At 36.2% G+C, this 25998-nt stretch overlaps 1 protein-coding gene across 18 annotated transcripts in view; it reads left to right on the top strand.

Moving 5' to 3' along the window:
- RBBP8 (RB binding protein 8, endonuclease) overlaps window positions 1-24837 on the top strand; it is a 103656-nt gene extending 78819 nt beyond the window's left edge. For all 18 annotated transcript variants that reach the window (XM_008523296.2, XM_008523295.2, XM_008523294.2 and 15 more), the window contains 7 exons: window positions 491-579; window positions 1753-1870; window positions 11517-11660; window positions 15801-15870; window positions 19391-19487; window positions 22741-22882; window positions 24432-24837. In XM_008523296.2, coding sequence (XP_008521518.1) covers window positions 491-579; window positions 1753-1870; window positions 11517-11660; window positions 15801-15870; window positions 19391-19487; window positions 22741-22882; window positions 24432-24529 — 758 coding nt within the window. In that variant the 3' untranslated portion in view covers window positions 24530-24837. The remainder of the gene's footprint in view (window positions 1-490; window positions 580-1752; window positions 1871-11516; window positions 11661-15800; window positions 15871-19390; window positions 19488-22740; window positions 22883-24431) is intronic.
- The last annotated feature ends 1161 nt before the right edge of the window (window positions 24838-25998 follow it).

Below are 25998 nucleotides of genomic sequence, written 5' to 3'. Positions count from 1 at the left end.
GAATTGCTTGGCCATAGGCTAATTAACTCTGTTTCAAGGAACTATCTAACTGTTTTCCAGAGTAGCTACATCATTTTACGTTCCCACAAGCAGCATATAATGGGTCCAATTTCTCCACATCCTCCCCAGCACTTACTATTATCTGTCATTTTGATTCTAGCCATCCTAATGGGTAGAAAGTGGCTTCTCATTTTGGTTTTGATTTGCCTTTCCCTGGTGGCTCATGATGTTGAACATCTTTTCATGAGCTTTTTGGCCATTTGTGTATCTCCTTTGAAGGACTGTCTATTCAGACCTTTGCTGATTTTTAGTTGGGATATTTGCCTTGTTGTTAATTTGTGAGGGTTCTTTGTATATCCTAGATACAAGTCCTTTACCAGATGTGTTATTTATAAAACTTTTCTCCCATTCTGTGGGTCCCATATGTTTTAAAGTGATGAGAATTTTTAAAATCCATTTTTAATTGGGTATTTTTTTCTCCTTATCTAAGATACGTCCTTTGAAAATACCCAGTGGAGTGTAGATCCAGGAGCAGACCTTTCTCAGTATAAAATGGATATTACTGTAATCAACACAAAGGTAAGTGAGAAAGTAAAACCAAAGCCCATGTGGTTATTCTAGTGAGTTTTAGTCCTTCTTCTCTTCTGACTCACTCTGTGACCTTGAGATGATCACATACCTCTTAAAACCTGCATTTATTTATTCAGAAAACTAAGAAATAAAAATGCTTATTCTTCCAACTTTACAGTATTTTTGAAAAGACGGTATTTTTGAAAAGATAGTGCTTTCTGACTTTAAAGCCCTTTACTGAAAAATGTTATAGTTTTAAAATAATGCAAAAAGTTAGTAACGTATTTTAAATGATTTTATTTTTTATCAAAGTACCCTGTGATATGCCTTGACTAACTTTTAAAATAATGTACCATTAAGAAAAAATTTTCATTTTCCCAGTTGGTTATTTTTTAAAATACTGTATTTTTTTAAAAAAATTAAAATTAGTAGGGGCCGGCCTGGTGGTGCAGCGGTTAAGTTCGCTCACATTCCACTTCAGCGGCCCAGGGTTCACTAGTTCAGATCCCGGATGCAGACATGGCACCGCTTGGCAAGCCATGCTGTGGCAGGCGTCCTACATATAAACTAGAGGAAGAGGGGCATGGATGTTAGCTCAGGGCCAGTCTTCCTCAGCAAAAAGGGGAGGATTGGCAGATGTTAGCTCAAGGCTAATCTTCCTCAAAAGAAAACAAAAAATTAAAATTAGTGGAAATAATTTTTTTGGCTTGTATTTAGGTTCTATATAGCTTGAGAAGTTCTTTTTCACTTGGTAGCATGTTAATCAAGTATTTAACAGTTGCTAGAGTCATATATATTTATCAAGAAATCAAATTTGATTTATGAAATTGTTCTTTGTGTACATCGATGTTCATTCCTGTGAGGTAGATTGGAGAAGAGAGGAAGGAGAAGCTCAAGGGAGTTCAGTGGTATATAACTCCCTTCCTTGTCACTAGTCCTTCTTTTCCTGGACTTGAAGGAAGATGTGTGAATAGTGAAGCTAAAATATTTTACAGGCTTATTGATAAAACCTAAATCTTTCTATACTCCTAAAGGGTAAAAGTAAATTTAACTTAATGCTACTGAAGTGTACATAGAAAAATGATAAAATTTGTGTTATAGTATATTTTACCAAATTTTTTTTAAGTAAATACAAGGCCATAAAGGGATAATTGTTAAAATTCTGAATTTTTAAATACTCAGGATAGCAGTCAGTCAAGATTAGCAGGAGGAGAGACAGTGGACATGGACTGTACATTGGTTAGTGAAACTGTGCTTTTAAAAATGAAGAAGCAAGAGCAGAAGAGAGAAAAAAGTCCAAGTAAGATTTGATTTATTTTTAATTTTAATAAAAATGTGGAGGGAAGTTTATAGTTGTACCATTGTACTGATGAGCATAAGTCACCTCTTCACCATAAACCAGTTTTTTTGCTGTTCTGATAATATTAGTTTGTTCTTAGTAAAGGTGAGTTTCAGTATTTCAGGAAAAAAATCCTTAACCAAAATAAATTTTATTTCAGAAAGAATTCATATTGTTTCCATGGGTCTGCAAATCACACTGGCTGCCAGTTTTGTAAATAAAGTTTTATTGGAACATAGCCTCACTCACTTGTTTATGTATTGCCTACGGCTGCTTGCACAATACAAAAGCAGAGTTGAGTAGTTGCTGCCGAGACCTTATTGGCCCCACAGGCCTAAAATATTAGTAAATATTTAGTAAATTAGTAAATATCCAACTCTTTAAAAAAAAGTTTGCTGATCCTTGGTTTTGAGAACTTTTTATAAAAGATATAAAAGGGAATCTTGAGAGTCCTGTTTTAGAAATAGGATTTTCCAAAGAAATTTTATTTAAAAAAGAGGGGGGATTCTACTGAGAAGTATTAGTATAGATTTGCAAATTAGCAGTAAACTAAGAATGATAGTGTATATACTGAATTACTTTGCTATATTCTGCTTCTACAGAAAAGGGGATTTGGCCAAATTAGGGATCTACAGCCCTTTGTAGTGAGAAACTGTTAGTTCTTCATCTAAAACCTTAATATTCAATGGAAGGATTTTGGTTGGCAACACCTTAGGAACATTCCTAACTACAGAGGCATATGACATCAGGTCAACTAGACTGTCATTTATCACCCTTACGTAGGAAAGGGTTAGGAACTGCCACATGGGGATGCCTTGCTAGAAGCAGAGACATTTTCCAGTGATCATCTGTTAGAAACTAAAGACATTCAGATGTTTGTGCATTCCCCATCTTCTGCTGAATGTTCCTTAGCCTACCTGCTCCGGGCTGAATAATGAAACAGCCAGTCTTATCCTTATTTCTTTTGAAACACGTTACCTCTTGCTGCCCTAAATGTAGTAAGTGAGAAAAAAATTTAATACTTTACCTTAATTCTTTGTTCTTCAGTAATGAACAACTATCCATATGATCAAGTAGTTGGCTGCCAGGGTGGAGAAGACAGAACTTATTAAAAGAAAAACCTTAATGTTGTTATGTTGTCTTTTTATAATACATGGCTATTAACTTTCTTCTTAAGAAGATACTTTGCATTTTTTTAATTGAGGTCATAATAGTTTATAACATTGTGGAATTTCAGTTGTACATTATTATTTGTCAGTCACCATATATGTGTGCCCCTTACCCCTTATGCCCACCTCCCAACCCCCTTCCCCTCTGGTAACCACTGAACTGTTCTCCTTGTCCATGTGTTAGTTTATCTTACGCATATGAGTGAAATCATACGGTGTTTGTCTTTCTCTGTCTGGCGTATTTCACTTAATGTAATACCCTTCAGGTCCATCCATGTTGTTGCAAATGGGACATTTTTGTCTTTTTTTATGGCTGAGTAGTATTCCATTGTATATAAATACACACTACATCTTCTTTATCCAGTCATCAGTCGTTGGGGATTTGGGTTGCTTCCACTTCTTGGCTATTGTGACTTATGCTACAATGAACATAGGGGTGCATAAGCCTCTGAATTGTTGATTTCAAGTTCTTTGGATAAATACCCAGTAGTGGGATAGCTGGGTCATGTGGTATTTCTATTTTCAATTTTTTGAGAAACCGCCATACTGTTTTCCGTAGTGGCTGCACCATTTTGCACTCCCACTAGCAGTGTATGAAGGTTCCCTTTTCTCCACATCCTCTCCAACATTTGTTATTTTTGTCTTGGTGATTATAGCCATTCTAACGGATGTAAGGTGATATCTAAGTGTAGTTTTGATTTGCATTTCCCTGATGATTAGTGATGTTGAACAACTTTTAATGTGCCTGTTAGCTGTCTGTATGTCTTCTTTGGAAAAATGCCTGTTCAGATCTTCTGCCCATTTTTTGATTGGGTTGTTTGTGTTTTTGTTCTTGAGTTGTATGAGTTCTTTATATATTTTGGAGATTAACCCGCTGTTGGATATGTGATTTGCAAATATTTTCTCTCAGTAGGTGGGTTGTCTTTTTGTTTTGTTCCTGGTTTCCTTTGCCTTGCAGAAGCTCTTTAGTCTGAGGAAGTCCCACTTGTTTAGTTTTCCTTTTGTTTACCTTGCCCAAGCAGACATGGTATTTGAAAAGATCCTTCTAAGACCAATGTCAACGAATGTACTGCCTGTATTTTCTTCTATGAGTTTTATGGTTTCAGGTCTTACCTTCAAGTCTTTGATCCATTTTGAGTTAATTTTTGTGTATGGCAAAAGATAATGGTCTGCTTTCGTTTTTTTGCATGTGGCTATCCAGTTTTCCCAATACCATTTATTGAAGAGACTTTCCTTTCTCCATTATATGTTCTTAGCTCCTTTGTCAAAGATTAGCTGTCCATAGATATGTGTGGATTTATTTGTTTTTTGGGAGGATTTTTTAGTGAGGAAGATTCACCCTGAGCTAATATCTGTTGCCAATCTTCTTCTTTTTTCCTTGAGGAAGATTAGCCCTGAACTAACATCTCTGCCAGTCTTCCTCTATTTTGTATGTGAGATGCCTCCACAGCATGGCTGATGTTTAGAGTAGATCTGTGCCTGGAATCCGAACCCACCAACTCAGACCACTGAAGCAGAGTGCACAGAACCGTAACGACTTGGTCATGGGGCTTGCCCCTCGTAGATGTGTCATTTTATTTCTGGGCTTTCAGTTCTCTTCCATTGATCTGTTTGTCTGTTTTTGTACCAGTACCATGCTGTTTCTATACTATAGCTTTGTATTATATTTTGAAGTCAGGGATTGTGATGCCTCCAGCTTTGTTCTTTTTTCTCAGGATTGCTTTAGCTATTTAGAATCTTTTGTTACCCCAGCTGAATTTTGTTGCCCCATGTGAATTTTAGGATTCCTTGTTCTATTTCCATGAAGAATGTCATTGAGATTCTGGTTGGGTTGCATTGAATCTGTAGATTGCTTTAGGTAGTATGGCTATTTTAAGCATGTTTATTCTTCCAGTCCATGTGCATGGAATATCTTTCCATTTCTTTATGTCATCATCAACTTCTTTCAATAATGTCTTATAGTTTTCATTATATAAATCTTTCACCTCCTTGGTTGAATTTATTCCTAGATATTTTATTCTTTTTGCTGTGATTGTATTCTTGAGTTATCTTTCTGTTAGCTCATTATTAGAATGTAGAAATGCAACAGATTTTTAAGTTGATTTTTGTACCCTGCAACTTTGCTGTAGTTGTTGATTATTTCTAATAGTTTTCTGATGGATTCTTTTTAAGATGTTCTATATGTAAAATCATGTTGTCTGCAAACAGCAAGAGTTTCACTTCTTCGTTGCCTATTTGGATTCCTTTTATTTCTTTTTCTTGCCTAATTACTTTGGCCAAAACCTCCAGTACTATGTTGAATAAGAGTGGCGAGAGTGGATACCCTTATCCTGTTCCTGTTCTCAGAGGGATGGCTTTCAGTTTTTCCCAATTGAGTTTGATGTCGGCTGTGGGTTTGTCATATGTGGTCTTTATTATGTTGAAGTACTTTCCTTCTGTGCCCATTTTATTGAGAGTTTTTATCGTAAATGGATACTGGATCTTGTCAAATACTTTCTCTGCATCTATGGAGATGATCCTGTGGTTTTTGTTCCTCATTTTGTTAATGTCGTGTATCATATTGATTTGTGGATGATAAACCATCCCTAAGTCCCTAGTATAAATTCCACTTGATCATGGTGTATGATCTTGTTAATGTATTGCTGTATTTAGTTTTCCAATATTTTGTTGAGGATTTTTCTATCTATGTTCATCAGTGATATTGGCCTGTAATTTTCCTTTTTTGTGTTGTCCTTGTCTGGCTTTGGCATCAGGGTGTTGTTGGCTCCGTAAAATGTGATAGGAAGTGTTCCATCTTCTTCAGCTTTTTGAAATAGCTTGAGAATGATAGGCATTAAATCTTCATTAAATGTTTGGTAGAATTCTCCAGAGAAGCCATCTGGTCCTGGACTTTTGTTTTTTGGGAGGTTTTTGATTATTGTTCCAATCTCTTTACTTATAATTGGTCTATTCAGATTCTCTATTTCTTCTTGATTCAGTTTTGGGAGGTTGTATCATCTAAGAATTTATCCATTTCTTCTATATTGTCCAGTTTGTTGGCATACAGTTTTTCATAGTATTCTCTTACAATGCTTTGTATTTCTATGGTATCCATCATTTCTCCTCTTTCATTTCTAATTTTATTTATTTGCGCCTTCTCTCTTTTTTCCTTAGTGAGTCTGGCTAAGGGTTTGTGAGTTTTGTATATCTTCTCAAAGAACCAGCTCTTGGTTTCATTGATCCTTTCTATTGTTTGTTTCAATTTCATTTATTTCTGCTCTGATTTTTACTATTTCCCTCCTTCTGCTGACTTTGGGCTTTGTTCTACTTTTTCTAGTTCTGTTAGATGTAATTTAAGGTTGCTTATTTGAGATTTTTCTTGTTTGTTAAGGTAGGCCTGTATTGCTATGAATTTCCTTCTTAGGACTACTTTTGCTGCATCCCATATGAGTTGGTGTGCTGTATGTTCATTTTCATTTGTCTCCAGATATTTTTTGATTTCTCCTTTAATTTCTTCATTCATCCATTTCAGTAGGACATTGTTTAGTCTCCATGTTTGTGACTTTCTCAGCTTTTTTGTTGTGGTTGATTTCTAGTTTCATAGCATTATGTTCGGAAATGATGCTTGATACGATTTCAGTCTTCTTAAATTTATTGAGGCTTGCCTTGTTTCCCAAGATATGGTCTATCCTTGAGAATGTTCCATGTGCACTTGAGAAGAATGTGTATTCTGCTGTTTTTGGATAGAGTGTTCTATATATGTGTGTGTTGTGTGTATTAAGTCCATCTGGTCTAGTTTTTCATTTAAATCCACTTTCCGTCTTGACTTTCTGTCTGAATGATCTATCCATTGATGTAAGTGGGGTGTTAAGATCCCCTACTATTATTGTGCTGTTCTTAATATCTCCTTTTAGGTTTGTTAATGCTTGCTTTATGTACTTTGGTGCTCCTCTGTTGGGTCCATGGATATCTATAAGTGTTATGTCTTCTTGGTGGAGTGTCCCTTTTATCATTATATACTGCCCCTCTTTGTTTCTCATAGCGTGTTTTATCTTGAAGTCTACTTTATCCGATATAAGTATGGCAACACCTGCTTTCCTTTGTTTGCCATTAGCTTAGAGTATTGTGTTCCATCCCTTCACTCTGAGCCTGTGACTGTTTTAGAGCTGAGATGTGCTTCCTGGAGGCAGCATATTGTTGAGTCTTGTTTTTTAATCTGTCTCACTACTCAGTGTCGTTTGATTGGAGAATTCAATCCATTTACATTTAGAGTGATTATTGATATATGAGGGCTTAATGCTGCCATTTTATCTCTCATTTTCTGGTTTTTGTGTGTTTCCCTTGTTTCCCATCCTGTGTTTTTGGACTACCAGTTCAGGTTGGTAGTTTTCTATGATGGTTTTCTCAATTTTCTCTGTATTTGTCATTTGTGTCTCTGTTCTGATTATTTGTTTAGTGGTTACCATGAGGTTTGTATTAAAAAACTCATGGGGGCTGGCTCCATGGCCAAGTGGTTAAGTTCATGCGCTCTGCTGCGGCGGCCCAGGATTCGGATCATGGACATGACACCACTCATCAGGCCACGGTGAGGCAGCCCACATGCCACAACTAGAAGGACCTGCAACTAAGATATACAACTGTATATGGGGGGGTTTGGGGAGATAACGCAGAAAAAAAAAAAATCATGGATGAACTAGTCCATTTTCTGATAGCCTCTTATTTCCCTAGTCTAAGCCGTTTCCATCCCTTCCTTCTTCCCCATCTAAGTTATTATTGTCACAGCTTATTCCATCTTGTGTTGTGAGTTAGTGGTTAAAATGACAAGATTATATTTATTTTCGATGTTTTCCTTCCCTTTATCTTTGTTATAATTGTTTGCTAACCTGTCCTGATAGAGAGCTGCAATTTTCTGATTTTGTCTGCCTATTTATCTTCTTGCTCAAGGCTTTGTGAACCCTTTCTTTTTTTTTTTTTCCAGGTATGAGGGCCTTCTTGATCATTTCTTGTAGTGGGAGTCTTGTGGCAAAGAACTCTCTTAGCTTTTGTTTATCTGGGAAAGTTTTTATTTCTCCATCATATCTGAAGGATATTTTTGCTGGATAAAGTATTCTTGGCTGAAAGTTTTTGTCTTTCAGAGTTTTGAATATATCATTCCACTCTCTCCTAGACTGTAAGGTTCTGGTGAGAAAGCCACTGAAAGCCTGGTAGGGATTCCTTTGTGGGTTATTTTCTTCTGCCTTGCTGCCCTTAACATTTTTTCCTTGTGCTTGACTTTTGCCAGTTTTATTACTATATGCCTTGGAGAAGATGTTTTTACATTGATATAGTCCATAGTTCTATTAGCTCCTTCCCCAGGTTTGGGCAGTTCTCAGCTCTTGGTTCTTTGAACAAGCTTTCTGCTCCATTCTCCCTCGCTTATCTCTCTGGAGTACCTGTAATCCTTAGGATGCATTTCCTAATTGAGTTGGATATTTTTGGAGAATTGCTTCATTTCTTTTTAGTCTTAGTTCTCTCTCCTCCATCTGAAGCATTTCTGTATTTTCTTCCTTCCAGACTGCTAATTCTGTCCTCCATAATATCAGCTCTGTTATTCAGGGAGTCCAGATTTTTCTTTATCTCACCCATTGTGTTTTTCATCTCCAACATTTCTGATTTGTTTTTCTGTGGTTTCAGTCTCTTGTGAAGAATTCCTTCTCTTCATTAATTTTGTTCCTGATTTCATTGAACTGTCTATCCTATTGTCTTGGAACTCAAATTTCTTTATGCTAGTTATTTTGAATTCTCTGTTATTTAGATTATAAATTTCTCTGCCTTCTGGTGTGGAGTATTAATATATTTCTTCATATTGTTTGATGGTGTGGATTTTTGCCTTCACATAGTGATAGTATCTCATCTCAGATTCCATCTTCCACCACTGGGGGTCAGTCAGGAGCTCTGTATTCTGAGCCTGCCATGATCCCTGGCATCTGTGCCTGTCCTTAGAATCTATGCTGACAGGGCCCATCTGTGACTGCCAGTTGGCTGGTTCACCGCTGCTGCTTTTCTAACATACGTGCAGGTGCTCTGGCCAAGTGGCTTAGCTGGAGCACTGTTGGGGGGGGGGTGCGTTGCTTTCTTTCACATGCACGCTCCCAGGGGTATTCTTGCTCTGCTCTCACTATCTGCTTTCCTGGGGTGCTGGCTTGATTAAGACACCCCCACAATAGCTTAGCTAACTCTGTGTGGGGCTTTCCCAAAGTCTGTGGGGGATCTTGGAGAAAGAAAGCATTCCCATGGAGAGCTACCTCTCCTCCCTCTTTTCTCAGAGCTGCACGTGGGCCCACGCCCTGGGTTGCTGCCAGGGAGGGAGAGGAGCTCGCCTTTCCTCCTTCTACTTCCTCCTGAGGGGTCCAGCAGCTCCATCTTCAGACGTGTGGCTGGATGGGTCTCTCTGATGTCTTTTGTGTTGTGTGAATGTCCTCTTTTGATTTATGAATGTCCTTCTCATTATATCTTAGCAGAGAAAGTCTAAGGGAAAAGCTCACTCTGCCATGATTCTGATGTAACCTCTCAAGATACTTTGCTTTTAAGATTATTTTGTGCCTGGTATCAGCTCCTGATAATGTTTTCCTGATAAGGTTTTCCTTGTGTTTATAGAAAAGGAGAAAACTCAAGTATGACTACTTTGGCTTCAAATTTATCTAGTTGATTCAAAGAAGGTGATAGTTTCCCAAATATACTTAAAATATTTGCTTTTAAATAAAGAGAGATTAGAACTTGAATGAATGAATGGAAATAATTTTGGTTAAATGTGTTATTAGTACTATTGATGCATAATGAATCACTCCAGTAACTTAGAAGATTAAAATGACAACAATCATTTTCTTATCTTTCGTAGTTTCTATGGCTCAGGAATTCAGGAAGGACTTGGCTAGATGGTTCTGTGTCTGGGTCTCTCACGTAGTTGTAGATGGATGGTAGCTAGAGCTGGAATAGCAGAGGGCTAGACAGATGGGGGTGACTTGGCATCTCTGTCCTTGTTCAGTCTCAGGGCTTCTCCATATGGTCTTTGCACATGGGCTGGTTTGAGCTTCCTCATCACATGAAGACTAGGTTCTCAGAGTGAGCACCCCAAAAGAGCAAGGTAGAGGTGCATGGCATTTTTATGATCTGGCCTCAGAAGTTTCACAGTGTCACAAAGAGCTGCCCAGGTTCAAAGCAAGAGAACATAGCCTTCACCTCTCAGTGGGAGGAGTACCAAGATCATATTTTGAGAATAGCACATGAGATAGGAGATATTGTTGAGGCCTTCTTTGGAAAAAAACAGTCTGCCCATTTTACCCGTAACATAAACCTTTTTAATACTTAGAATTAGTTAAGAATGAAACATACCAATAAAAACTGAATTATTGCTAGTATTTTGATTCAAAAAATGTTTTTATATCCCTGCTCTGTGTTAGACTTACTAGATATTATGATAGAAAGATCAATGTGGACATAGTCTTTGTCCTCAAGTATTTCACAATCAGAAGTTAGACCAACAAAAAAATAAATCAATTATTTACAAATTTGACCCTCAACATGAAAAATGAACAAATGTTTAATCATTTAATAAATATCAAGCCACGGTTCTATACTAGGAAGTGTTCCAGGAACTAGAAATAATGAGTAAACAGAACAAAAGTACCTACTTCATGCAACTTACATTCTCATAGTGGAGACACAAGCAGATGTTTGGTGTGATAGATGATGGTAAGTTCTGGAGAAAGATAATAGGATGAGGGTACTGGAGCACCATGGGTTCATGGGGAGGTAGTTTATACAGAGCCATCTCGGCAGGATCTGTCACGTTTGTTAGCCAACTGGGTCTGTTTCTGGTTTTTTTTGTAAACTCTGGTGTTTTTTAAAATGTGACTATGTAATGAAAAATGTAGCTGGTACTCTGAAGATGAATTAAGCACTTTGTATGTCAGATATGGAATTGAATTCATCATTTTGATCAACACTAAACTACCAAGTGTTAATGATAATGCAATAAAATACTTTTTTTGCTATCACTATAGAAAAATAAGTAGGTAAGCAAAATTCTATAGAGATTTTAATGTCAGCTATTTATACACATTTTATTTAAACTTAATATTTTTCATCGTTCATTATGATGTATATTCTATTCCTCACTATTTCTTTGGTGCAACTCCTTTTGGTTTAGTATGAATTATGCATGAACTGATATGGAGAAAAAGATTTTTAATGTTTATAATGACAATAACAAAAACTAGCATTCTTTTCACACAAGTAAAGGACATTTAAAGCCATAACATAAAGCCTTTGTGAATGTACAGTAACTACCCAGACTTGGGGATTTATTCTTGTCTTGTGCACAAGTGAATTGTTTAGTGGCAGTTACCACAAGTTTCAAATTGGTCAAATAGAAATCAAAAAGCTTGTTTGTTGCCCTGAGCCAATGCTCTTTTATGTAGATGGAGAAAGAAAAATGAATGATAGCTTGGAAGATATGTTTGATCGGACAACACATGAAGAATATGAATCCTGTTTGGCAGATAGCTTCCCCCAAGTAGCAGATGAAGAGGAGGAATTGTCAGCTGCCACAAAGAAACCAAACAGTAAGCCTATTGTCTTTCTGATTATGGCTTCTCAGTTACCTGAGTTCAGTAAATTGTCATCCTGCTAATTAATGGAGGCTTGATGAGGTATATTAACAATGAAAGTTTCAAGTTTCTTGTATAAATTTCTTTTTCACAGATTTTTTTGAGATAATTTTAGACTAATAGAAGAGTTAGAAGAAATAGTTTAGAGGGTTCCCCTGTGCCTTTCACTCAGCTTTGCCCTTACATTGACATCTTATGTAACTATAAAATATTCATTAAAACTTAGACAGTAATCTTGATTCGATACGTTTTTCTATGACATATGCATAAAGTTTATAAAAGTTTTGAGAAACTTTTTTTAAAGTAATACGTTAATCATTGTAATAGAGTGAAAAGAGAAAGTTTTGCAGAAAACAGACCCATTTTCTGCTTGAATGCTTTACCTTCCAAGACAACATATCTAATGTAAATGTATATATGTCAGTCTTCTTAAGATCCGTTTCATTAGAAACAGTAATTTATAATGTAGGGTAGCAATTAAAAGAAGAATACTCTAAGTGAAACTCTTAGATAGTCTGAATTGAAAATTAGAATTTTTGCTAAATATCTCATTTTCTTACTGTAAGTAAAAAAGTCAGAGTTTTTTAATCTAGTGCAAAGGTCATTTTATGCTGATTTAAATGAGCACCCCTCCTGCTGTGGTACAGTCTACCTTGATTATGTTTTCCTCTGGCTTCCGTCAGGTTTTTTAAATGACAGGCCTTAGCTCAGGGTGAATGAACCCTAACCAAAGATACGGAACAGCATGCTTTCACTTGCTCAGTCCATGGCAAAAATTTGATCCAGCAAATTTTGTAATAAAAATTTACAAATGTTCGATTCACTTTTTACCCCAAGAAGAGCCTTTTACATATTGGTTTCACTTCAAAAAAGGATATTTTTTTATAAGACAAAATTATTAATTTCTATCTCTTTTTTTGGTTACATTTCACGCTGACCATCTCAAAATTTTCTCACTCTGCTTTTGTGGCGATGCAGCACTGTTGGTTTTGTTTGGGTTTTTTTTGGTGAGGAAGATCATCCCTGAGCTAACGTCTCTTGCCAGTCTCTGTTTTTGCTTGGGGAAGGTTGTCCCTGAGCTAGAATCTGGCTGCGCTATTCTTTTAATCTCTGACAACTTCTGTTTTCTAGCATATCCCCAAGACTCTTTTTCTCCCTCACATTCATTTTTTCTCATGCTTTTATTAACCACCTCTGAAAATGTGATTCCAAATCTGCAACTCTACTTTGACTTCTCTGATGGATCTCAGTCCTGCGTTTCTTAGTATCGCTACTTCTGTGTCTCTTCAACAGCTTAAACGTCACATTTCTAAGCCAAGTTCCATTTATTTCTTACCAAGTGAGCTTTCAGACATTTTTATTTTTCCCAGTCACCCAGGCATGTAATTTAAGACTTCTTGTCCATTTATTTCATTTTCTTGACCCTCATATCACAGAGTCTACCTAGTCTTCCCTCACAGGAAGGAGCAAGTTTCAGGGAGGACATCAAAAGCTCAGTTCTGGATGTATTAATACTTACTAGATTTTCAGATGGAGCTGTTGAGTAGACTGTTGATATGTGTCGAGTTTGGACAAGAAACTCAGAATAAAAAAATGATTTGGGGGGCAGGAGGTCAACAGCAAGGAGATGGTTATTAAAGACATGAAACTGAGTGAGATCACCAAAGTACTGAATATAAATAGAAAAAAGAAGCATTGCAAGTTCTGACTTCTGGTGTATGGCAACTTTAAAAGGTGGGAGAAACAAAGAACCAGCAAAGGAAATTGAAAAGGAGCTGCAGCCTGTGAAGTAGGAGGGAAACAAGCGTATATGCTGTTGTGGAAGCCAAGTGAAAAAGATGTTTCTGTATATTCATCACTCGCAGGCTCATCCTCTCTCTTCTGCACCTCACACTTGAGTCCAACTACCTATTTGACATATTATGAGCTCCTTGAACTTAATATATTCAAATTAGAAATATTTATTTTTCTACCCAAATTTGATCTTCCCCTGCCTTTCTGAGTGTCATTAAACCTCAGTAACTGTCCTCCCAGTTACTTAAGATAGAAACGTAGGAGTCATATGTGACTTCTTTCACCTCTCCTTTATGTCCAGTCTAATACCCTGGCAGTGCTATCTCCAGAAGATATGTCATAACACTTCACTTTTCTCCCTCTCTGTAGCTACTGCCCTAGTCTAAACCACTCTAACTCTACCTGTTTTGTTGTAGGCCTTCTAACTGGTCTTTTTATATCAGTCATTTCTCCTCTCTAGTCCAGTCTTTACAGAGACTCAAAAGTGATTTTTTTTTTAATTAGATTATATTATCTTCTTGTCTAAAACCCTTTAGGGGAAAGAAGATATTTGGGTGGCCAATAAGTATATGAAAATATGCTCAATATTATTGGATATCAGGGACAGAGATGCCACTTCACACCCACTAGAATGGTTAAGAAGACTGATAATATCTAGTATTAGCAAGGGTGAGAACTGGAATGTTCAAACAGTGCTAGTGGGAGTATGAAACTGTACTTTGGAAACAATTCAGCAGGGTTTTTAAAACAGCTTTATGGAGGTTGATCAGTTTTTTGTAAAGTTACACATACATCTATCCTCAGCAATTCCAGTGATCCAGCAGTTCCACTCCTAGGTATACACCCAAGAAAAATGAAAACATGTTCACAGAAAGATGTGTTCAAGAATTTTCGTAGCAGTGCTATTTGTAATGGCTCAGAACTGGAAACAACCCAAATGTCCATCAATAGGTGAAGAAATGTAAACTGTGGTGTGTTCATATAATGGAATATTACTTCTCAACAAAAAGGAGAGAACTACTAGACTCAACAGCGTGGATGAATCTCCAGAACTTGTTGAGCTAGAAAAATGCGAAAGATGAAAAAGAATATATACCATATACTCCCAGTAATCTGAAGTTCTAAAACAGGCATAACTAAGCTATGGTGATAATCAAATCAGTGATTGTAGGGGAAGGAAGGGACGTGAGAGAATATTTTTGTGCATGAGAAACAGCAGAATAGGAGAAAACTTCCAGGGGTGATGGAAATGTTCTCTGTCTTGATTTGGGTGGCAGTTATAGTGGAATATGCACATGTCAAGATTCCTCATAGTACACTTAAAGTCAGTGTATATTGTATGTAAATTATGCCTCAACAAAGTAAATTTGAGTCTTCAGTGGCTTCCTGTTGCACTTAGAATAAAATTCAAACTCCTTTCCTTTGGGCCTTCAAGGCCCATTGTGATCTGATACCTGCCCACCTCTCCCTCAACACTTTCTTCACTAAATCTCAACCCCTCTGGCCTGCTCTTAGTTCTTAGGGCATACCGCACGTTTTCCTCTCTCAAAACCTTTCCTGTTCTAACTCTTCTCACGGCTGACTTCTTTTTATTCATCAGTTACCACCTTACGTGTTCTTCCTCAGATAAGCCTTACGTGTCTGCTTGCTTAATGTCTGTTTCCCTCACTGCAATGTAAACCCCATGAGGAGAGGAGATCTGGTCTCTCACGTTCTACATTCTTTGTCCAGAACTTTGTACAAAGCTTAGTAAAGGTCCATTATTTGAATAGATGATGGCAATGGGCTGTTTGAGTCTAGACAACTTGGGATTGAGGTCCATGAGCTCTAGTTCTTATTTTGTCACCAGTTTTCTGATAAAATTCTTTAATCTCTTTATTTCCTAGTTATAACCCACCTTAAAGACACATTATAAAAAATCAACAAGACTAGTAAGTGAAACATTAAAAGCTATCTTGTTATTTGGTGCCAAATGATAACGAGTGTATGAGTAGTTCTTCTAAAGCTTAAAATACTTTCATTTATAGTCAATATGTGTGTACTTTTATATCTAGTTTTTAAGTCTAAAATACTTTTATAGATATGATTTTTATCTCTTTAGTAACTCTGAGGTAAGCAAGATAATCTGTGCTCTCCTCATTGTGAAGATGAAAAAGAAAGGAAAAACAAGTTGCCCAGGGACCTAGAGTGTGAAACCAAATAAAAATGGAAGTTTGGCACATGCCCTTTTTTATTTCAAAAAAAAAAGCTAATTGTTTCTCAGTAAGGTCTACATTCACTTTGTGGTATGCTTGTTTACAGCTCATGGTGATAAACAAGATAAAGTCAAACAGAAAGCATTTGTGGAGCCGTATTTTAAAGATAATGAAAGGTAAGTAGGTTTTGATTAATACCAGCAATGGGATTGGATGTACAACAGAGCTATCTTTGTCAGAGTATCTTTGAGCTGTTCACATTGCTACTTTGATTAAAATAGAATGCATATCGTTTACTTTATGACCATAACAAAGATAGAACTCAAGCATAAAAATGACAAATTTTTAAATTAAAAAAACTTCACCACCACTACCCTTTTTCTGACAGTGGTGATAGTTATTTTCTCTGCTTTATTACAACACTTTACTCCTAGTCTACTTTTTTGTGAACTTTATTTGGGAATTTTTTAAATTGTATACTGTAACTTTTATATAGTTTGAGACTTTAGGTGGCAAGCCTTAGATTATGCTTTAGAATTATTTTATGAGAATTTTTAAACCTTAAAAAAAAAACTTTAAACATGACTTTGAACTATAATGCTACTTTCTGCCTTTTATGCAAAGATTGCAAATTCTGTAATTTTTAGTCATATACTCTTGATTCCAGAAGTGAACTAAGGCACAGTAATTCATTCAAGAAAAATCTTTTGCTTTTTTTTCTTTAAGTTATGCTGTTGGCAAATTGAGTCACTTAGTAAGCAAAGTTATTCCTTCTATTTTTATATCTATCAAGAATTTAAAAAATCTGACAGGCCAAATTTTTATTGATGCCTATAAGACTAATGGATATGAGCTGTCATTTTATTGCTAAATGATTCTTTTCTTTTATTTACCAGTTTTTCAAAGAAATAGTACCCTAGCATCTCAAGTGTGACCAGAGAGTTTGTTGTTTAAGTATCATTATGAATTCATGGATTTAAGTATATTTGATATGTCTCAACTCATTGCAGTTATTAATCCTTATTGATACTCAAATTGTCCCATCTTTGCCCAGTAGAAGCCTCTTTGAATGGATACTACCTTAGTCGTCTTTCATACATTCGTTACTTCTTGTATAATAAGATGTTCTAGACTGTCTTGTACACTTTCTGCCATAGGCCTGGAATCTGCCATTTCTCCAGGACCCTCAGTTTCTTTTAGTGAGAAATGATATTTAGGCCACAGTCTGGCTGCTGGGGTTGCTCATTGCTGTGATTAGTCATTGTTTCTAGATCTTTTAGGTGGACAGAGTTAGAAATAAGGTTTTATTTCATTTTGTTTTATTCAGTTAAACTACACTTGTTCATACTCATAGCTCCAATTCAAGTTCAGGACTACAGGATTTTTACGTAACCCTCTGTCCCATCTCTACTTTCCTGCCTACTGAAAATCCCACTTCTCAGTGCCACCAGCATCGTTCCTGATTTAACTTTATTCCACAATACACAAAGAGAACAGTCTCAGAATAGTACAGACTACTATTTTATGATATTTTATGAAAATGGTTTCAGACTTTTTTGTATCTTTTTGTCCTTAAGATATATCCTGTCAGAAATGTACAGTCATATCACTATGTTGTAAAGTCACTTAGGATAATTATTTTCTGTGTAGTTATGCCACCAACCTAGTACCCAGGTTTGTTTTGTTTTGATTCTGATTTTTTAGGAGTTACTTTCTCTTTAATTCGTTTTTAAACTTAGGTAAATTGTATACATGGTACCAGAGGCTACAAAACAAGATGTATTCAGATAAGTCTAGCTTCTGTCCTTGTTCCCTTCACCCTGTTAGCTCTCCATCCCCATGGGTAACCATTTGAAATTTGTGGTTTTCCATTTATTTTAAAAAATAAAACCAAATTTCTCTCCACGTATATCTATATCAACATAGGTGCAGTTAGTCGCACTCTCTCCCCTTAGACAAATGGTAGAATGCCGTATATGCTTTTATCTACTTTGTTTTTTTCATTTAACTATATGTCCTGGAAATCACTCATAATAGTATATAGTCCTCCCTCATTTCTTTTTTTTGGTTTCATAGTACTTCATTGTTTGACTGTACCGTAGTTTATTGCCTAGCCGTGGGCACTTGGGTTGTTTACAGTTATGCTGGCATGCACAGTGCCACAGTGAATACCCTTGTGCATTCTCTTTTCAAATTTTTGCCTGTGCATCTTTGGGATAGATTCCTAGAAGTAAGATTGCAGAGTAAGGGCTGCCATTTCAAAAGGTTCATGTTAGAGGTTCACTAACTTTTAAAAAAAATAGATGAGTAGTTTTAGTTATTCTGAAACCGTTAGAAAGCTGGAGATGCAGGAGATGGATAAAGATGTAGGGGTGGTAAAAGTCTCAGAGTTAGGGTGGTTCCTTTCCCCATGGAGAATACGGCAAACCCTGGGAAGACGGGTCGTGTTGTGTCAGGGACAAGAAGCTGAGGAACCTTGGGTGGCGCTTTGAGGTCTACTCCAGATGCCAGTCTTCTAGTAGGTTCCCTGCTGCATTATGGTACACTACAGAGACAGAATAGATAGTATTCAGAGGAAAGGATGTGACCAAATTATATCCTACATAAGCTTAAGATTCATAAACTATTTGAAAGAAAATATAGTTATGGCAATATTTTTTATCTGTCCTTTCTTAGTCTCCCTTTTTTAATTTAAAGATTGCTCCAGAGTTGAGACTTCCTGAGTTTAAGCACAAAAAGGACCTGTAACCTCATATACTTTGAAATAGAGCAAGTAAAGCTCTCTGTTGAAGGAAAGTGCTTGCCACCTAGAGGGTCATGTGACCAAAATACATCAAAGGAGTAGATGTGTTACCAACAAGTCATTCTAAAAATCACTTTTTGTTAATCAGACTGTTTAAGCTTTTTGGGGATGTTTCTATTATTAAAAATATGCCATCATGTAATTCTACCTATCTTGTGAGTTTGGATTTTTCTATATTAGGCTTTTTAAAGCAGGATACAAATATATTAATTTAAAAAATGTCCTGTGTTTCCTGATGGATTTTCTTCCCAAGGTACTCCGTACCTCATTAACCCATGCCTCGGTGGCTTTGACCCTTCCTAGGCTTTCAGTGAACAGGAGCTGATCCATTTAAGGACAAGCAAAAATGATAATTGTGCCTAATATTTTGAAGAAGTCAGGGTAGATGGAAGCAGCAAAAGAAATTTTGAGAAAATAAGTGTGTTCTTTGGGGAATAGTAGGTTATCCCTGAAACATGGATTTGTAGTACTAGAAACTGAGTTAACAGAGGCAGTGTTCTCTTTCTTGGTTATGTTATGGAATACCAGTTCCTGAGTTTATTAATACACTATTCCCTCTTAATTAAAGGTTATTTTATACTGTGCCTCCTAACCTAATTATTATTTTCAGCCAGTCAGAGGCAAAAATAGGAAGTAATAGTTATCTTTCTTCAGTTGGAGAAAAATATCCGTAAAAATACTTCACATATAGTAGGCACAATAGATGTTTAATGAAAATGAATGAAGAAATACTTGTTTTCCTAACATACTGAATAAGCATTTCAAATAAAATGAATGAATGTTTTGGGGTTATTTCTCTTCTGGGCTCTCATCTTTGTTAATTTAAAGCCTAACCCAAAGATCTTTGTAGTAATAAATAGATTGATTTTAAATTTAATTCATTTTTCCCCTAGAGAGACTAGCTTACAAAATTTTCCTCATATTGAGGTGGTTCGGAAAAAAGAAGAGAGAAGAAAATTGCTTGGACACACATGTAAGGAATGTGAAATTGTAAGTACTAATATAAATACTGTCCAGTTTGGTTTTTTTTAAGTATGGCTTTATGGATCATAAATGCATGATTTAAAAATCATAGGTACAAACCATATTTGTGTCTAGAAACCTAGTTTGAGCCAGGAATAAGAGGATGCATAAGTAGAGCATACTGACTGGGACCTGAGAGATATAAATAGGTGAAAGTGAAAGCCCTCCATTTCTCTTAGATTTTCATTAAGTGAATCTGGAGCCTAAGCCCTGGTTTTTATTACCAGCCTAAGACATTTGTGCCATTTTTCTCTTCTATATTTATTTGTATTTCTTTTAATTTTTTCCCCTTGTGTTATATTACAGCAAAGGCTCATAGACAGATAGATAGATATACACTCTTTGGGAAAAATTTTCATATTTCAACAGGAAACGTTAATATAACATTTATTACTCATACCAGTACTCTTGGGAAATGATGTACTCATAAATATTTTTTCTAAATAACTGGTATAACCATAAACTCTTATTTTTTTCCCCATTTTCCTTCCCAGACAAAATGTGATGAATAGATTCTACTTCATTCTTAGAACACAACTGTGTTTTCCTTTTGTACATTGGCTGTCTTGGACTGTTGAAGTAGATGGTACTAATTGTCCTATTACTAAGTATTCCCAGGCAGGTTCTCTATTTTCTTGAAACTTGCTGTTTTTATTTCTTCTGTCGCTATCCATTAGCTATCAGATGCTTGCTTTTAGCAATTTGCTTCCCCTTTTAAATTTCCTATTTAACAACTATGGGCTAAAAAATCTGATAACCAAGCACATTAAGGTTATATGTGAATAGATTGCAGTGTAGGTAAGCATTTGGTGAGAAATATGCGCTCATACACTAACAGTGGAAGTCTAAATTAGGATCACTATTTTGGAAAGCAGTTTGGCAATACAAGTAAAACCTCCTGTATGATGAGTTTCATAGCACAATTTGAATATTTCATGATTTCTTAACTAAGGAACACAGTCCACACTAAGTAAACCTCCAGTCTTTAGTTACAATCTGGAATTAATATTACCAGTTAGAAAAAAGTTATTTTGCTAGAAACACTGTTAATTTGCTTTCCTTCTCTCAGGAATCATTTTCTGAGTTGTTATCCAATCTCTGAAAACCATTGTTTCATACATTTTATTCCATTTTTTTGGTTGTTTAAGGTACAAGGGTAAATCTGTTCTCTCTTAATTCCTCATAACCAGGAGTGAAAGTGCCAGTCCCATGTATTTAAATATTATCTGTATGCTTACAGTTCCTAAATGCATCCGTTTGCCTAATCCACATGTAGAGGATGTAATACACAGGTGGATGTATAATAGTCATCTCAAATTTTGCATGTCTAAAAGCAAACTTAGATTTTCTACTTCCAAATCCCAAACCTCACCTGTGAGTCTCTTGCATGTCCATTCTTCTAGTTGTTTAAACTAAAAGTCTTGTAGTTATCCTCTACTCTTTTCTTACATATTTCCGTTTCCAGCCGCTTATTATCTCCACCACTAACCCCTTGGACCGAGGCACCATTTCATCTTGTCTGGACTATTGAGATAGCTTCTAAGTTGCCCTCCTTGTGTGTATTCATTTGTTTTAGTAATAAACTATTTTTTAGAGCAGTTTTAGGTTCAGAGCAAAATTGAACAGAAAGTACAGAGAGTTCTCATATACTCCTGTCCCCATTCTTTTCTTTTCGTTCTTGTCTCTTCAAATGTATTTTCAAAGCAGCAATGAATAGTCTTTTTTTATAATGATTTTTTTAGAATAAAAGTTAAATCATGTCACTCCTCTACCAAAAACCCTTAAAAGTCTTCTCATCTCACTAAGAAATAGAATCCAAAGTCCTTATCAAAGACAACAAACTCTGACACCCCACTTCCTCTCTGGCGTTGTGTCCTACTGCTGTCCCACTTGCTTGCTGTGTTACAGCTACACTAACCTGCTGTTTTGTAAACATGTTGTAATGTGGTGGCATTGTTTCTCTAACATTGATTGATAACCATGATTCTCTAAGGCCATCCCATCCCAGTTCCTAGGCTAAGGTAACAAAGGCTTAGTATACTCATGGCAATGAGAATAATGAAAAAGATACCCCCAAAAAAGTTGTTTCAGAGATACTCTAAAGCCTTTAATTAATCTATGTAAAATAAAAATATATTAAAAACCTTTACTTCAGGGCCAGCTCAGTGGCGCAGCAGTTAAGTTCACATGTTCCACTTCACTGCCCGGGGTTCGCCGGGTCGGATCACGGGTGCAGACCTATGCACCACTTGGCAAGCCATGCTGTGGCAGGCGTCCCACATATTAAAAAAAAGTAGAGGAAGATGGGCACAGATGTTAGCTCAGGGCCAGTCTTCCTCAGCAAAAAGAGGAGGATTGGCAGCAGATGTTAGCTCAGGGCTAATCTTCCTCAAAAAAACCCCTTTACTTCAAGCTTAAATTCTACTCCTAAGTCTGCCACTTTCAATAGGTGATATCTTCGGTAAATTTTCGCTTTGATTTTCAATTTCTCAAGTGTAAAATGGAATTGTCTGCATTATGTGATGCTGTCGTCTGTGTTCTATTAAACTGTACACTACTGCTTTGTTTTCTTTAGATCTAGAGCTTGAAGACCTGCACAGGTTTTACATAGGTTTTATCCTTGTTTGCATGAAGTTCAGGTTCTTTATGACTACGGTTACAAAAAATGATAAGCCTTTGATCCTTATTGAAAAATACAGTTTAAGGGGGAAGTCATGAAGTCTAAACTTCAAAGCTAAACTTTTTTTAGAAATTGTAGAGATAGGAAAATAACTTCAAAACACACATTATATCCAAATAACAGTTGAGAAAAGTGCTCTTCACAGTGCAAGCCTCTGCATTTTTGTTACTGGTCTGACAAAGATGAGGAGTTTGCACCAATATATAAATCAACTATGTCCCTAAGCACACTGTCAAGTTTGACTGGCATTTATTTTCATTGTAAGAGTTTATTGATGGAGGAAGCAGGAAGCAGTATATTAATCTACATTGTGATACAAGCTCCTTTTCTCATTTGTGAAGCAAATATTTCACAGACCAGCACTAATTACTGTTAATAAGTAATTAATACTATCTATAAGTATTAATTATTAATATTATCAGGAAGTATTAAGTTTTCTTAGCATGCTTCATAGCTTTCTTAGCTTCTCGTTTATGATCAGTAAACATAGCACTCTATTTAGTATGCCTAAGTGAAAAACTTACCAGTTTTTATTATTAGTATTATGCAGATATTCCAGCAGAAGAAAGAGAAAAGAAGTTGGCTTCCTGCTCGAGACACCGATTCCGCTACATTCCACCCAACACACCAGAGCATTTCTGGGAAGTTGGTTTTCCTTCCACTCAGACTTGTATGGAAAGAGGTGAGAGTATAGATTATAACATTTTGGAATTAATTTATTTTTAATACTGTATATACCCAGGTCTAAACATTAAACTTTTTCTCCATGATTCTCTTTACCTTCTGCTGCAAACTAGGTGCTGGTTTTGTGACATAAAAACAAATTCCTAAAGATAAAACCCTACCTTCAACTTTTCAAGTAATTTCATCATAATCAGAGATTGTTTATAATCACTTTAGTGTGGTTGTGTGTGCATTATCCTGGTTCATCATTCAAATTTCAGAAGCAGTTTCTCTCATCCTGTCATCAAAATGAGTTTTAATAAAATAAGTAATTTTATAACAAATGGCAGCAAAATTATATTGTTAAAAAAGAGCATCTTTTTAGAATGACGACTGATTTTTAGATTTTAAAACCTCACTTATCCAGAATGCTGAGTGTTTATAAACTATAATATGAATTAAAAGGAGCTTTGTTTGTTTAGAAGATTGTTGACATGCACCTAGCTCCTCCAGATGTGGCACTTGTATTTAATATAATTGAGAATGTATGCAGCTTTAAAGCTCCTGATATTTAGTGGCAAGATAGTTTTTCCAAAAGATGCAAAGTGACAGCTGTTACCATCTTTGCCACCTGACCCATTAACAAGTCAGGTTAAGTCCTCTTTACATGATGTCTCTGCCTCATCATCAAACCGGAACAGACAATCTGGATAGAGCCTGTGTTTGCATCCCTAATGTGGCCTAGGGGTATGGCAGAGCAAGTCCTCCCCTGCAAACCAGGTGATTGGAGACACCTTAGGGGAAGTGAATAGTCTGAAGAGTATGGGGGCATATCATCTGATGAAAGGGCTACCACAAAGTCTTTTTTTTTTCCTTTTTCTCCCCAAAACCCCTCAGTACATAGCTGTATATTTTTAGTTGTGGGTCCTTCTAGTTGTGGCATGTGGGACGCCGCCTCAGCATGGCTTGATGAGCAGTGCCGTATCCGTGGCCCGGATCCGAACCAGCGAAACCTGGGGCCGCCGAAGCAGAGCGCACAACGCTAACCACTCAGCTACGGGGCTGGCTGCACAAAAAGTCTTTTTGATAAGCACCTAGAATTTATCAAAATAGTAAAGAGTTTGTGTTCAGGCATTGTCCCCATTTGCAACCTGTGGGAAACAGAATAGGAGAGTGCTTGGGAGCTCTAGTTCTGGAGTTAGGTCCTGGGTAAGGTCCCAGCTCTTCTGCTTCCTAGCTTTGGGAACTCGAGCAAGCTACTTAGCTTACCTGGGTCTCTAGTACCTCATCTGTGAAATAGGTACAGTGGAAGCTACTTCAAAGGAATTTGAGCATTATCTGAGGTAATGTATACAACACATTTGATAAATGTTTGCTGCTGTTATTGTTAGTATAAATGAGAAGACTCATGCTAAGTGGTGAAATCATTCGTCAGCGTCACACGGCTAATAATCAGAAGAATCATGTCAACTTAGAAGGCATTAAACAAGACAGATGTTTACTGGATGTATACTGAAAGAAATGTATGTTGTAAATATAGTCTCCTAAATTTGTGATTTGTTTTTAAGGTTACATTAAGGAAGATCTTGATCCTTGTCCTCGTCCAAAAAGACGGCAGCCTTACAATGCAATGTTTTCACCAAAAGGCAAGGAGCAGAAGACATAGGTATTGAAGCAAAAACAGGATAGAGCACAGTTTTTCTTCTTGTTAGTTATTTATAGTTAAAGTTGGTATTAAACATTGATTTTTTTTTGATCTTCTGTAAACTGATTTATAAATCATTTTTCTATTGAAATATTTTTAAATGGCATTTAACCACCATACAAACAACTATTTAAAATGTGGATAAGTGTATGTTGTATGTAGTTGCTTTTGCACCTTTAAAACAATAAGGTGCTTTCATTTTGCACTCTAACTTAAGAGTTGTTTATTTACTGTATTTGGTAATACCTAATTACAATTTTGAAAATATGGTCCTTGTCTGTGATTTGTTGCCTTTCAGACCTCGTCTTTGTACTCCATCCTCCATTGGTGTTTACATGCAGCAGTGACTGCCTGTTAATCGTTACAAATTTTCATTCTCTTAATCAGTTCCTCTTCTGTAAGTCATTCCAATGTCTGACATTTAAATTGTAGGGGAAAAAATGTTATATTTTAAGAGTCCTTTTAACTTTCCAGCTTCTTTGTTTTGTTGACTTGAAATGAGGTACTACTCTGTAGTGAATTCCTTTCTAGCTGACCACAAATGTCAGCTTTTTTTCCTTTCTATGTACCATAAATTGTCATCCTCTGATCTGTTTCTAATATTACAACTCTTCACATGTTTTCATCATATTTTTTTTTTTCCGGTGGAGTTTTCAAGCTTAATTTGTTGAGTTCTTCTCTACCCATGTGTTTGAGTTCAGCTGTATTGTTTTTCTGGATTGACTAATGTTTTGAACTTCTAATTTGGTAGATCTCTCTATTTTAAAATAGATTTCTCTATTTAACAACTTTCTATTCCTCTAGCATCTGGTGTCTGTTCATTAAGATGACTGACCACATCTGTGTCACCTTTTCTGGTCTCATTTTATCAGTCTTTTTTGTGTATTCCTTTAATTCGTATCTTGACAGTATTACATAAGCAGGAGTACATGAGACACTGAATGGAATGCCTCACTAAAATCTAAATAACCTTATAGTATAACCTTTACTTCTCAGAGTTCCTAAAAATCTCTTTGCTTAGTCTTGTCTTCCTCATTGATCAAAGTTCTCATGTGAATAAATGACATCAGTTTGTGTTCTCACAAATAGAATTGGAAAAGAAATTACATACATTGAATATCTACTATATGTCACATCCCCTGCATACATTTTTTGGCTCTGAATGTGATTCTGAATTTTTTACTACCCTATCATAGCTTCTATTCAACAGTTTTCTTCCCTTCCCAAGTTGTTTATCCTATATTTGATTTTTGTTCTCTACTAGCAGTCAACTCATCTCTCCAAAATAATAGCAGCCATTCGTTGGTCACTAACTATATGCCAGGAACTGTGTTGTGCTCTTATAGACTTTTCTCTATTAATCCTCAAAAAATTTGTGAATTTATATATCGGTTTAACATTAGGCTGCAAAAAAAGATCCAAAACACAGA

This window comes from Equus przewalskii, chromosome 7 (assembly GCF_037783145.1).
Source record: "Equus przewalskii isolate Varuska chromosome 7, EquPr2, whole genome shotgun sequence".
Lineage (NCBI taxonomy): Eukaryota > Metazoa > Chordata > Mammalia > Perissodactyla > Equidae > Equus > Equus przewalskii.
Note: the sequence above shows the minus strand (reverse complement) of the source record. Positions and strands in the feature narration are given on the sequence as shown.